Here is a 14957-nt window from a genome sequence, read left to right as displayed (position 1 = left end):
TGGCAGAATTCTTTTTTCTTTTCTAGAAAGTGATGCATTAGATGGTGGCATGCTGTATATGTGCCATCCATGGTCTTACAGTGGTGAAATACAGTAAAGTGACTGTGTCTAATAATTTTGCAACTATAACTCTGCATCCATCCAATTTCAGTGTGAGACCAGGAAGTCCTGTGTCACGTGACGGTGTAATTGCCGTATTGATAGGTGTTAAAAATCAATCAACGTCTAGCCTTGCATCTAATACTCATTCTACCTTGTGTCTGCTTTCAGGCAAAAAACAATATACAATGTCTGAAGCAATTTTGTCTTTGATTTTATGTTAAAGGAGTTCCTCTTGGATTTAGTAAATAGACGTACTATTGATAGAATGTTCAAATTTAGTGCAGAAATGATTGATTTCTTCATTTGGGGGGTTATGAATCATGCCTGTACCTATTGATTTTTCTTCTTCACTTACATTCATTACTTTTGAATTCAGGAAGATGGTTGGAAATTAAAACGGTTTTGATGTTAGAGAAGCGTTTTTGGATTGCTGGATTCATACCCCAAACCTCTGGTTTTTTACTTCCAAGCAGTCTACTAATTCAAGAAATTCTGCACTTACTGCTGCTGGGAAAAGGTAACAACGGAATATCTGATTTTCAGCATAAATTCTCTCCTTCTAGCTGTTGTTTGGTTGAAGGCGATGAACACCTACGCGGGCACAGAGTCCGTTCACAGCTGCACGATTTCGCGGGGAGAGCTCTTACTCCCGGCTCTTATCGGAGAAAATCTGTATGTGTTCAGAGGGAAATGGACCTTAATGTGTCTGTCAATTCTTTTTTGCACTTGTAAGTGAGAAAAAAATTAGAAAGCTAAAGGGTGGCGGTTTTGAGTTATTAAGAATGGTCTGGATTAGCCTCAACGTCCATGGGTCAGTACAAGGTGGCCGCTGACATTTCACATCTGTTTTTGGTTTGCAGTTACTAACAAAGAAGCACAAGGTATGTGTAGCCTCATTGTTAGCGGTTTCCCTGTTCTCTTAAAGACACAGAGCCCCCACTCCAAAGGTACGCAATACTTCTCACTCCCTTTTACAGATTAGGCACAAAGGCTTGGGTTAGGGGTCACCCCTGGCAGTTGAAAAATTTCTTTGTGAACTTTCCCAGTTCTTTTTTTTTTTTTCTGGCTGTTAAGAAAATAATAAAAAGAGCTCGCAGCGCAAGGATTCCATAAAACGGAGCGGTGTGAGACACACTAATGGCTTCCGTTCCTGATGAAAAGTTTGAAAGAGCTTGAAGTCACCTGGAATCAGATATCTCAGATGCAGATTATCTCCAAGTCTGGGAGGTGAGATTTGGGTGCTCCGGCCCTCCGGGCTCAGAATAGAGTTGCTTCATCCACAGGAATTCAGTACGTGAGTTGGAAAGTAAGAGAACTTGACCTTCTTTATAAAGAAGCCCCACAGATGTGTGGAGAGCATTCCGTGGGGACTGCTGTTTTTCTCACGCTCTTTCTGGGGATGAGGAACACCCGGGGCCGCGGATCCGGGAAACAGGGCCGCATCGTGGGTACCTGTGCCTCTCCCCTCTGCTCTGGGGTGGTGGTTGGCCGGGCCCCACCTCGCGGTCTTCCAGATGGCTCTCCCCATTGTCACAACTGACCCAGTGGAGACCCCCGTGGCATCCCGGAAGCCTGAGACGCCGCACGGGGGACAGGGCCCCTGGTTTCTAGCGGCTAATGTTTCAAGGGGACTAATAGCACCAACTTCCAAACACTGGCGCTTCTCTTTTTAGTAACTCGGGGTAATGAACCCTCTCCCTCTGCTTCTCATTTACCAGCCCCGTTCCTGTGGAAGTCACAGAGGGGAAATTAAAGCTTTCCCATGTCTCCTGGGGAAAGTGGTGGATGGGCAGAGATGCTTCCAGAAAGTGGGAATGGGGAGGGCCAGCAGGCTGCAGGCACGGGGTGGGGACCGAGGAGGGAGGTCACAGCCAGGAGCCAGGGGTCCCTGCCCTGGGGGGCTCAGGTGACCCGAGGCACACGCACCTGTAATGAGCGGAGAGGAAGTGGGGGGAAGAGGGAGGGAAGAACTCGCGATGTTCGCCTCTTACGTCTTTTAGGTCAGATGCTGTTGAAATTTTGGCACGTTTTCTCTCCAACAGATACGTACTTTGTGTGTGTGTGTTTGGCCGATGACTGCTTCCCTTCCTTCGCACGTCTTCGGTGCCTGACACGGGGCTGAGCATAGAGTCGATGCCAGGAAGGGTTTGACGAATGGACAAGCGATCACAGAAGAATTATTGGCTGCGTGACAAGGTTGCAAAAACGTGTTTGAATAAGGAAACTTCTGAGGGCGTTGCTGTCACCTTTTGCTTTAGAACGAATTCACTCTGGAACTCGGTGGCTTAAAAATCACAGTGACCACTTTATCACTTCTGTTCTCCGTGGTTCCAAGGGTTGACTGGGCTGAGACAGGCATTTTTCCCTCAGAGTCTCCGTCGTGGCTTCTCCGTGCGCCTTGGGCTCTCTCTCAGTATGGCGGTCAAGATGCGAGGGTGGCTGTTGCCAAGGAAAGCGGGTGGAAGCTGCACCATCTTTCTAGGTAGCTTGGAGGGCGCAGGAGCTGAACTTAAACGCTGTAGAGATAGGTCTTCCCAGCTTCGAAGGGTGGGCACATGGGCCCCCCCTTTTGATGGGAGCAGTGTCAGTGTCACCTTATAAGGTGGGCACCTGTGATGGCGAATCTTGCTGGGCTCTCTTGGCGATTCAGTCACCGTGGGTGACGCGGCAAGTGTCCAGAAATGCAACGAACCCGGCATTCTGACGGTTTTCACCAATTGCACGTGGGACCGACCCAGGTGCTGAATCAGTGTCGCTGGAAATAACCTTAGTCAGAGTTACTTCGGAAAATTGCAAGGGCTGGGGTAGCGCCAAAAGCTGTTATTTTATTTTGAAATAAACGTGCCGTAAAGATATCACGAGGCAGGCAAAACACAGGACAGAGTCTCCTTTCAGTCACTCGTTTACGTGGTTGGTAGTTCGTTATTCTTACGGAATATCTTCTCACTGCCAGGTGGTGTCAGTTCAGTTACCGAGAGGGAAATCCCGTCACACACAGAGTTGGTGGAAGGTCTCGGAGGGACCAATTGCCTTCTTCCCCCACACGGCCTGATCTGGGGGAATTGCTGGAGAAAGTCGCCTCTAAACTTACGCGGGTCATGTGGCCTGGAAACGTGGGGGTGGCACGGTGGTGGGGCAGCCAGCCTCTCTGTGTCTCTGTCCGCATCAGTCAGTGTCTTCCTCGCTGTCGTTCTATTGTGCGTGTGCGCGTGTGGTGGGGGGAGGCGTGGGTGGCTCACAGCTTGAGTGCCAGCTTCCCTCTTAATTTCGAATGCAGATCTTCTCAGGAATTGGTCAGCACGCAGTGGAAAACCAGATGAAGGCCAAGTTCAAGTCAGACTCTGGGCTTTTGAGGGCCTCTCCTGGGCTGCCCACGGGCATGGCCGGTACTCTCCTTCCCCGGTGCTCCTGGGCTCTGTTGACGTGCTTCATTCATTCATTCATTCATTCATTCATTCATTCATTCAGCAAATGGTTGCCGAGCACGGGAGGACATGAGGACGTGTCCTGTGCATGAGGACAGAGCACCAGGGGCCCCGGGGGTTTGCTGCCCTCAGTCTTTGGGCACGGGGAGGGTGGCACACGGAAGGGTACTCAGTACGTGCTAATTCCTCCCTCGAACAAACCTGCAACGTCACCAGTTGATTTGCCAAAGGAAAACGGGCCCAGGTGGAGTCCGTGACTCCTTGACTCACTGAGGCTGAGGCCAGGCTGAGGCCTCCTCGTCCGGAGCCAAGGCCCCTGTGACTGGACTCACTAGACTCGTGCTCCCTGAGGGGTGTCAGCCCAGGTGGTCTCCAACCGTCTCCCTTGGTGACCCAGAAGCCAGCTCTGCCCTCCCATCCTTCAGTTTCCACCTAAGCTGTTCATCTGGGGGAGCCGATAGTGTGGGGGCAGGCTCTGTGAGCCTGGGGTTGCTCTACTCTTCTGTCAGTGCCTTAAAAAATATTTTTAATGTTTATTTATTTCTGAGAGAGAGAGAGAGAGAGAGTGACTGTGTGAGCAAGGGAGGGGCAGAGAGAGAGGGAGACACAGAATCCGAAGCAGGCTCCAGGCTCCGAGCTGACAGCACAGAGCCGGACGTGGGGCTCGAACTCACGAGCTGCGAGATCATGGCCTGAGCCAAAGTCAGACACTTAACTGACTGAGCCACCCAGGCGCCCCTCCTGCCAGTGCCTTTGTCTAGAGTGGCGTCGCCTGAGGCTGGGCACGGGGTCCCCCGGTCACAGTTTTCCACACCTCGCCCCATCCACCGTGTGCCATTTATGTGCGAAGGTGAAGTTTGTTTCCCTTTAAAAGTCGCAGACCAACAGACGAAACACTGCCTTAATTATCCTTCCGTAGAGCACATTGAAAATGAACCTCTGCTCTCCTGGCAGACCGAGAGGAAAATACATCGCCAGCCACACTTTCTGTCACCTCTTCAGAGATCGGTGGGAGCCTGTCCCACATGCAGCCCCACCTTCAGATGGCCATGAACCAGACAAACGACTGTCACCCACTGACCTCTCCCTTCGTTGGTATATGAACCAAAATGGAAGGGGGAGAAGAATGAGAGAAAAAAAAACTATAGATATTTTAAAGCACAAGTGAGGACGAAAAGAGAAAAGTTGCAAGTCACTTACATTTCTTGCAAATATTCCCAAGGCACTGTGTTTTGCTTTAAGCGTTTAGCATTTAGATGGCCTAGAAGTCAGTGTAATCACATAATAGGATTGTTTTCAGGAAAACTTCCTTATTCAGTTTTAAAGGTAACTTTATTTCATACGTATTTTTACATATTTTAACATTGCGTATTGTTTTTATAAGTGATGCTCTATAAACATAGCCCCAAAACTATAATTAAAAAAAATAAATAAATGATGGCATCAGAAGGTATCTCCCACATGTTATGATATAATCCATACCCTTCCCGCAGTCTGTTTCTGGAAGGGGTCTTCGAATATCAGAGTTTAGGCAAGGTGCGGACGCGAAGGCAGTGTTGTCTCCGCAGAAAGCAAACACCCAATGCTGACCTGTTAATGTGATGGAACATGCATGAGGAAGATATTGAACCACTTGGAATTACTGAGCAGTAGAATGTTTTTATGGTTGGGGATCACTGAGAGTGGGGTACAACAATTCTGTGATTTCCATGGTCAGATCTCACCCAGAAAAAACGGTGGCTTTAGTCTAAGGTGCATATCTGTATAATTTATCTTTGCTCCTTATCCAAGTAGATTTCCTTATGTTACACTAATGACCAGTGTAAACTTCTCTGAAAAGCTTTCTCCATTATGAAAAGGTGGATTTTAACGTTAATGGATAAAAAGGAGACGACTATGTAGGATCATGATGTCAATGCAAAAAACGTAAAGTGAGGAATTAGTCACACCCTTAGGGCCCTTTAAAGGGACGTTTAGCACCCTCTAGTGACAACAGTTCAGCCGGTTCCAAGGAAAAGTCCCTGCAAGACCTCAGGTCCGTCGCTGGCAAATAAACGAAGCAGTGAAGGTCTTTGGCCAATAGGTGGTTGCTTCCTAAAATTCTCGCTGCAGGACTGTTTTTGTGCCCATAAATACAGGATGCACCAAGCGACCACCAGGCAAACCCCAGCCTGCCTTCTGCCTGTCATCGACAACACATTTAGAATTGTCACTTCCGTTTGTCCCCAGATACTGTAGTTTCCCCCCAAACGATGTGCTGAGGTTTGTACTGAGATCAAATGGAAACCGTGAATTAGCCTGGGTCACAGTTTCAGTGCGACTCAGTGCATTTAAACGGAGTAAACACATCCTTTGGAAGGCTGGCCTGCCTCCCTCTGAACTGCACACTGTACCCTCAAGAGGGAAAGGGCCTCCTTCCGGCTTTGCAGAGAAAGGATACCATGAAGAGGGTGTTTACCTGCGTTGTGCAGGGCACGGTGCAGAGAGTACGAGGCCGGCTGGGTCCAGCGCGGAGGATGCGGCGTGGCAAACGCTCACTCTTTCACACACGTGCCTCCACGAGCCGGCCTGCAACTTGGTGACTTCTGCAGGTTGCCCAGATCCACTCTCGCAAACGTAAATGCGCTCTTCATGGCAAACACTTTGTTCCTTGGCTTCGTTTCTGATTCCATTTGCGATGCAAATAGATCAGCAAATACATACGCCCATATAAAGTGCTGTAGAAAGAAAGGCCTTCTGAATCTGACTCAAAACATTCTGTAAAAGAACGGGGAGCAATTGTCTAATGCAGGCTTCTCTGTAAATTTCCATTAGCTGGGTGACATTATAGTGCAATTTACTATGTTTCTTTACAAAGTGGTATGGGGGCGCCTGGGCGGCATAGTCGGTGAAGCGTCCAACCCTTGATCTCTGCTCAGGTCATGATCTCACAGTTTGTGGGTTCGAGCCCCACATCGGGCTCTGCGTTGATGGCAGAGCCTGCTTGAGTTTCTGTCTTTTCTTCTCTCTGCCCCTCACCCGCTTGTGCTCTCTCTCTCCAAATAAATTAAAAAAAAAAACTTAAAAGAGTGCGTATTTTCTTGACAAAATAATGTATGTGGATGGTCAAGACAAAAATAGATGCTGATACATAGTATCTTATAAATGAGACTGACACACTTAAAAAAATTGACAGTCTAACTAGGTCAAAATCTAAGTTAATTTAAACAGCTCAAGATGACTTCTCAGGATGGTCAGGGGTGACTGCTGAGGAAGTAATTGGGACATGATTCTCCAGATCTCAGTAGGGGACAGAGGAGCAGGACAACACCAGGCGGGATGGCCATGTGATTTTGTGTCGCCTCCAATTGTGTGGCACGGGTGCTAGACCCATGCCCTGTGGGCAGACCAAGCCTTATATGGTGACCACTGCTATCTGCAGGCTGTAACATCTAGGCTTATATATGCCAGTTGTATGGATAAAAGACCTCAAAACTCATAGAATGGTTCACAAATTATATGTGGAAACACGATCATTGAAACAGGAAATTTCCTTTAAATTACTGTGTCAAAATAAATGTTCCTAGGAATTTCTTTTCTCTTTAGCCCCGAGTATTACATTGACATATTTAGGGTCCCTAATACTGATTTTAATACTCCTGAGTTTTTAGAGGCGTACGGAATTGGCTAAGAGCAAAGTTGCTAAAAAAACATGAGAATACATGTGACGCTTATGAAATTGCGTTCATTGAAATCGTCGCTCCATTGGAGCCTATAGAGCTGAACTGACACGTGCTTCAAAATTAAGGAAATTGCAAGTCGGTGTTGAGAAGTTGAGGATTTAGTATGTGATAACAATTTCCTCGGTTTAGATGAGTTCAAATCAACCAAGATGTTGAAGAATAATATTAACCACATAGAGAAGGTGTTGAAACAATAGTTATTTGAATTGTAATTGGATTATTTCTTAATGTGTGGCTGGAGGGCATCACATGCACACACACACACACACACACACACACAGTCTTACTCAATGGAGTGAAACTGTGCTCACGCAGTAAGCTTTGAATAGAAAAACGGTCCTCAACCTGTGTGTCATGAGCGACCTTGGCTAAGAGTGCCTTACACTGCGCGTGTTCTCAAGCAAACCCTCCAGTGGACGGAAAAGTTCCACCGAGTGATGTAGTTTTCCACTGCGGGGGCAGCTCCAGATGCTTGATCCTTATCTGTAATCTCAGGCATGTCCTTGGCAAAAATCCCTGGGACATCCTTCTTGCAGGCTGTTCATGAATAATCCAAACAGTATACATTTTAAGATTCATGTGTCATTTTAGGGACAATATAGAGCACTTGGTCCTATTGTTCTACCCTTAAAAAGTTTGCATCTCATGGGCTGGTTCCAAGCTCCACAGTTTTATGTGGGCGGAATTGAAGTCGACAAACACAGACTTCCTGAATGTTGGGACACCCAGTGGCAGGACAGAGCCTTGCCATGCTTTATTTCCTAGTGCCGACCAGAGCTCCTGGCGTGGAAAAGCCTCTTTATTAATATTGACTAGATGGGTTGATGTTGGATAGCTGACCATGACAAGACACATGAGTATCTTCTGGGTTTCTTTACTAGTTACAAACAGGGGTCCTCTTTTCTTGCTGTAGACATTTAACAAAGAACATGCGTTTTGGTACGCACCCATGGGGCTTGACAAGTATAGATATTGTGTGCCGCGTGTTACGCAGGCATTTATAAAAAAAACATGGAACCTTACGTGTCACTTCTATAACTTCTACATTCAAATTTAATTTCTATTTAAGTGTTCAGAAATCGAGATGAACCGAAGGAGACGGAGGAAAAACAAATAAGAAAAGAAAGACCATCCACCATTAGTACCAAAGTACCTAGAGCCTCCTGGTAGTTCCCTCTTGCCTCTTTTCCTTTTAACAAAATGGGTCTCTGGCATAACTGTCTCTTGGACCCTGATTTTTAACTTCCCAGGCATAGTATCATGACAGTTCTCCATATCACTGGGCATTCCTCTGTTACATCATTTCCCTGCAGTATTTTAAGTGCTGATGACCATTCCAGTGTGTGGATGTTTAATACCAGGATTAATCAGTCATTCATGAGCGAGCCTTCTGTTGGGTCTTCAATTAAAATTGTGGTTCATTATCTCTTTGCTGCGCCCATACATCGTTTTTAGAACCATACCACCCTCATCCAAAGTGTTTCAACTCCTGACCTTCCTCTGTCGATCTCAGATAGAGAAGTTAATAACAGAATACGGATGAGAATTTGTTGCCTCTTTAGAAAATGAGAAGACGTGGTTTTAAGACAAATAAATGACAATGCCCCTTTTTACTGTTACAGTAAACGTATGGTCAGTTTTGTATGATTTCCTTTTTTCTGGAACAAGATAGGAACAGGCTTACAAAGGGTTGTGGTAACCTCATGGGGAATGGGTCCATGATGGGTAAGTAAAAATGGAAATGTAGAATTTACTCATGGGCTCAGATGTCCACAGACACTGGGGGGCCATACTGGTCCATTGTGGTGTTTACTGTGTTCCAAGGAGAGTGGAGAAGGACCTTGTCCTGGCAGGATCGTGGCAAGATGCCCCCCCCCCCCCCGAGCTATGTCTCTCTCTGCTAGATTGCCCTGACGTGGGTCAGCCTGGTTACCTGAAGGGTGGCTTTCCCCAAGGAGGGGTGCTGTCTGGTTAGAAGCTGCCTAGTCCTTAAGATGCTGAATAATCCGGTGCTGAGGCCAAATGTAGGTGTAGGCTTGGGGTGGGGGTAAAGGGGAGGATCAAATGATAGCATTATCTTTGGATGATTCCCCCAGGGACTAACATTTGGGACATGGTTTCTGCACCAGTATATTCTTTTTTTTTTTTTTTAAGTTATTTATTTATTTATTTTGAGAGAGAGGAGCATGAGCAGGGGAGAGGCAGAGAACAGGAGAGAGAGAGAGAGAGAGAGAGAGAGAGAGAGAGGAATTCGAACTGGGCTCCGCACTGTCAGCACAGAGCCTGATGCAAGGCTTGAACCCACAAACCACGAGATCCTGACCCGAGCTGAAATCAGGAGTTGGGCAGCTTAAACGACTGAGCCCCGCAGGCTCCCCCCTGAACTACTATATTCTCATTAATAGATATGTCAAATGCTTTCAATAGCCAATCAAAGTTAAAAAGCAACTTTGCCTTAAACATTCAGAGAGTACCAGGCTTGGATGCTATTATGCCCTTGTAGGTATCAATTGTCTTTTGAATTACTGAATTATTTTGAATTATTTTGAATTATTGTCTTTGAAGATGCTCAGCATGAGTCTAACATCTTGTTGTTAGAAATGAGGAATATTTGCCTTAAAAAACTTTGTGACAGGAATTACAACTCACTACCTGAACACTGGCTTTTTACTAGATCACCTCCATGTTTGTGCGCATCTTCAATATTCAACACAGTGAAACTTGTGGATAGAATCTTCAGGAAATAGGTCAAATAGTAACATCTGGTTTTCTGTCTGTAAGTATCCAAGCAAACAAATTCGTCTCTAATAAAACAGCATTTTTATTAATTAAAGAATAAAGGAGATCTGTGCCTATTCACACGTAGGCATTATGCATAAATTTTAGAGAGAGAAAGCCAAGGAAATGAAAATTACCAGCATTTGGAGTAAGTGGGCGAAAGATATCAGGAGTCCTTTGCATTAACTTGTTTCTGCATGTTGGAAATTTTTCCCTGCATAAAGAATTAAAAGATTCCCCTGCTTGATCTGAACTAAGCAGTAACCAAGGAGTTAAGAGCAGAGGCTTGATGAAGAATTAGGTGTCCTAGGTCTTTGGGGACGACACGGAGAGGGCTGGGTTAGAAACCAGGAGACCAGAGTGAGGTAGGACCAGTCAGCAGGTTCCCCCAAGGCTCTTTTGTTAGCAAAGTGTCCATCCTGTTTAAGGCTGCTCTTTGGGAAACCCATGATGGAACACTGCTCACTGGGGTACCGTGGGTAACATTTACAGTCGATGCTTCTCAGGAGGGCAAAAGCAGGGAACCCTGGCGGAGCAGAGAACATTTTTCTCAGCACTCCCGAATCCTTGTGGACGCGACCCAGATAAAACAACTCAGTGCTTTGAAACTTTCGGGGAAACAAAATTTTAATCGGCCTGCCATCTCCTTCATTGTTCAGAGATGAAAAGAGGGGAAATCAACACCCCCTCAAAGTGTAGACGGTGAGAACGTGTGGGTTCTGACTTTTATCCAGAACAGGATTTCTTTAATTTTCTCTTTTTCCTTTGTTTCTTCGTTTGTTTGTTTCTCCCTGCCCCCCCCCGCCCCTCCTCCTTCTTTATTTATTTATTTATTTATTTTTAATTTTTTTTTGTTTATTTATTTTTGAGACAGAGAGAGACAGCATGAACCGGGGAGGGGCAGAGAGAGAGGGAGACACAGAACCGGAAGCAGGCTCCAGGCTCTGAGCCATCAGCCCAGAGCCCGACGCGGGGCTCGAACTCCCGGACCGCGAGATTGTGACCTGGCTGAAGTCGGACGCTTAACCGACTGCGCCACCCAGGCGCCCCTCCTCCTTCTATCCTAATGCAAAGGGGTTAAGTCAGGAGACAACAAAAGATATAGAAACCCAGGCTAGTTTCTAGAGCTCTGCCATAGGCAGGCCTGAAGTCCGAGTGAAATCAATTCACCGACCGTCCGCTTCTAGAACCAAGAGTTGCTGAATGACTCAGGATTTCATCTCTTGGGTTCTGAGGGTCCCCGTGTGGAGACCACACTTCTTTACTGGTCCAACTTTCGTGTAGCTGGATTCAAAGCAAAATGTTGTTTCTTCCAGAGAACAAGTAGTTTCCTGAAAATGAGTAATTAAAGGCCCGAAACCCTCTAAGGAATGTTCAAGCTTACATTAGCTGTACTTCCTTTGAGTGGAAAACAGACGTGTGGCCCTGAACTTACAGCCTGGATTTTAAAACCCTTAATGAGGTCTTCACCTGATATCTCCGCAGAGTCAAGATCTCTCTGAGGGTCTGTGGCCCACAGCGCTGACTTTCGTCACAGTGGGACCGGCTTGCTCGCATCAGAAACCATTTGCCATAATTTCCGTTATTTGGCCTTTAAATAAATACTTAAAAGATCAGGATTTGACGGGCTTAGTTTTCCCTTTCTTTGCCTTGCTTTACCTTCCTAGTTCTAGAGCCTTTGTGTGTTTTCGACTGGTTTATTGTGGAGCAAATAAAAAAAATTACATGTGCTTGGAAAGAGAAAATGAAACTTCTGGGAATAGTCACTTGAGATGTTGAATCAAGGCAGGCCGTTACAAATCAGCAAGCAAATACGTTCACGTGAAATAAGTTCTACCTGCAACGTTTCCATTTGGGAGAACGGAACGGGGAGTGTGTGGGGATGAGTGGCTCGAGTCCCGTGTGGCAGGCGTGTGGCAGGTCCAGGGAGGTGGGGGCCCAGAAGGCCTGGCACCCGGCTGTCGGGGGCCCTCCACCCCCCGTCCCGAAGTGCTCACGGCACATGTGAAGCCATGAGGAGTGCCACCACGTCTGCATCCTGCCTCTGTGTGGCATGTCGTGTGGTGGCACAAGTCACACCTGCCGTGGGGGTCCCTGTCCCGGGCAATGGATGCCTTTTTTTTTTTTTAATTAAAAAAAAAGAAATCTCCTGGCTGCATATCATCAAGAAAAACAACATTGTTTTCAGGGTCCCTTATCTCTCCACTCCCAAATATCCTGTTTCTTCGGGCTGGGCAGCCAGGACCAATAGAAACCTCTTCCTGCCATTGGCTGACTTCATTTCCCAGACTTAGCACGATCTCATCCGCTCTAAACAACCTCATCAAAACTACTTTCTGGTCAGAGAGAAGCAATAATTATTATTAACATTTATTAACGATCAATAAACTTGATTGCATTATGGCCAGCACTATTAAGGTAAGGAGAGGGTTCCTTTTCATTTGACAAAACCTTGTGCTTGTTACTTTTTCTTTGGTTTCCTTTATCAAGGCAGATAAGTCCGGATTGGGCAACACCCCCACTGCCACAATAGAGGACAACAAGATTTCCTCTGCACTGCCTAGTAAATTTCCTTTTTCCTACTCCAACCATCCGCAAGGCTTAAAAACTTCAAACTCAGAAAAAAATTGGGGTTTCTAAATTCACTGTTGAGGGCTGTGGATGACTTTTGCAAAGGCTTCTCGGAGCGCGTCTGAATTTTCATATTCTTTAACTATCCCTAGCGGGGTGTGGATGTGTTATCTGCTGGAAGGTGATGGACTCGGAGAGGTTGGAGGGAAGGGTCGGAGAAAAACAGATGGGCTTGTAAATGGTGGACTTCTGGATGCTCTCGAATGACTCCTTGAGCATCAGGGTTGCTAGCCGGCCCCAGTGGCCACGAAGAGATGCCGGGCGAGTGGCGGTTGGTCGTGGGACACGTTGACTTGCTCTTGGATCCTTCGTGCTGAGAACGGAGTGTTCTCATAACTCAAAGGGTGGTAATTCGGTTTGTTCGGTTACATGTTGATCTTTAATAAAAGTGCTACTCCTCTCCGCGCTGCGAGTAAACGTTCTTGCCCGTCAGGGTTGGTTTGCGGGAATGGGAGAGCCGAGGCCTATTGGTTGATTCTCTCGCTCTGGGGTATGCGGTCTGCTGTGTTTTTCGTGCAAATGTCTCTAGTTGATAGAAATTCATGGGGAGGTGGATCCTTTCAGATGCAGTCTAAACGCGGCCTAATTCCTGGAAACAAAGCCAGTTTAATGGCGAGTGCAGGGCAGCGGCATGGGGTGTATAAAGTGGTGGACTGTTGGAATATTTTCCAGGCCACTCCGCCTGGGTGACATTTGTAGGAATGAGAAAAATCAGCAGCAGACACATACTGAAGGGAAGAAAAAGAAAGCTCTGTTAGTTGTGTGTCTTTAGTTTTGCTGCCTATAGGTGAGAAGCGTTTGGTGGTGTTTTCATCAAGGGTTTTGGTTCATTTCAAAGCTTCCGAATACGGAAGTCTGCCCAGAATTGAGCCAAGGCGTTTTCAAAAATCTTCCTTGGTTTGGTGTCCAAAATGTTGGCATTAGAGGTTATGAGTAATACCCACCCTATGAACTGTGTCTCAGAAGTTTTGTTCCGTGTTCACTTCTCAAAGGATGTTTTCTTTTTCAAGGAATGTTCGATAATATGTATTAAAAAATCATGTATCAATGACTAACCTTGCAGAGGTTTTTATTTCTCTGGCTTCAAGGTTCTGAGGCTGCTGAAACTATCATAGAAAAGAATTTTAAAATTGGAGGTTTGATGTAACCCTTTCAACTATGTGAGCAGAAATTGTTCGATTGTATGATGCAAAATGCTGCCCTTTTTATTCTTATTTTCTCTCTTAATTATGTCCATATTTAATAACAATTAAATCAAATATTCTTTGTAAATTTTGAAGAGCTTGGGTGCAATTGTGCGGGTTCCAAAAAAATCAGTGTATTGAAGGACATCGAAACGACAGACCGCCCTTTAGACTGTGGGTTATGTTTCGCAAAACATACACATGGGTTAATAGTGTTTAAAGTATACATGTCTAAAGATACGAAGGTATTTTGAAACTTGGATGTTTTGTGACTTCTAGAATAAATTTTGGGTCGTAGTTTTCACTTGTCTAAGATACTCTGCTTGCCTCAGCATTTGATGACACTGCGTTGTCTGTATATCGTATATTATCTCAGGTGAGCTTTAAAATGACTTCAAGTGGATTCTTTTTAATCCTCCGTTCAAATAAAATAGCCCCTCTTTATAGGTAACTTCCTTCAAGACATGTTCTGTTGGCCTTCCTGGGTAAAGTAATGCGATGATTTTACAGACTTGTTTATAGAGTGGAAAAAAGGCGGCCTGAGTCTGTTGACGGCAGTTTTAATTATGTGAGTGCAGAGCTCAAATTAGCATAAGGAAAATTATGGCTGTCCGTTGGAATTAGGAAACAGCCTGTCATACAGGCAATTTCTGGTCTCAAACGCACTCTGTTTTTTGTTGGTGGTGGTGTTTCAATAAATAAATCAATTAGTCGATTAAGCATCAGATGCACTGAATTTAGTACACCCCGTCGGAGTGAGTTTTTTTTTTTTTTTGGCGTTAATATTTACGAGACCTTGTGAGGCACTATGCAAAAGCTAAATGTTTTTCTCCTGTCTTTGTGATTCTCGCCATCATTTTCCCTTGGTGTTTGCAACTGGGAACAAAAAGTATGCATTGGAAGAAGCAAAGGAATTTGTGGAGCTTACCTGAGAGTGCCTGTTTGTCTCTAAGTGTCCGTGAATTTTAAGATCAGGTTATAAGAGTTCTCACGGAAACATGTAAGCATCAAGGATGATGTCCCCATGGGTAATTCAGTGTCAGTGGTCCCAGATGGGGGACCACAAAAAGCTTTTTGCTTTTTGCACCATAAGACAGTACTGAGGGGTAACCCGT

At 45.7% G+C, this 14957-nt stretch overlaps 1 protein-coding gene across 4 annotated transcripts in view; it reads left to right on the top strand.

Moving 5' to 3' along the window:
- Positions 1-14957, top strand: part of ERG (ETS transcription factor ERG) — a 250015-nt gene that overhangs the window by 127103 nt on the left and 107955 nt on the right. Inside the window, exon 1 of one of the 4 annotated variants that reach the window (XM_047875269.1) lies at positions 12327-12445. The exons of the other annotated variants lie outside the window; for them this stretch is intronic. Within the exon in view, the coding sequence (XP_047731225.1) occupies positions 12428-12445 (18 nt within the window). The 5' untranslated portion in view covers positions 12327-12427. Of the gene's footprint in view, positions 1-12326; positions 12446-14957 lie in introns of those variants that run through there. 4 annotated transcript variants of the gene reach the window in all.

This window comes from Prionailurus viverrinus, chromosome C2 (assembly GCF_022837055.1).
Source record: "Prionailurus viverrinus isolate Anna chromosome C2, UM_Priviv_1.0, whole genome shotgun sequence".
Classification (NCBI taxonomy): domain Eukaryota; kingdom Metazoa; phylum Chordata; class Mammalia; order Carnivora; family Felidae; genus Prionailurus; species Prionailurus viverrinus.
This window is presented reverse-complemented; position numbering and strand designations above follow the sequence as displayed.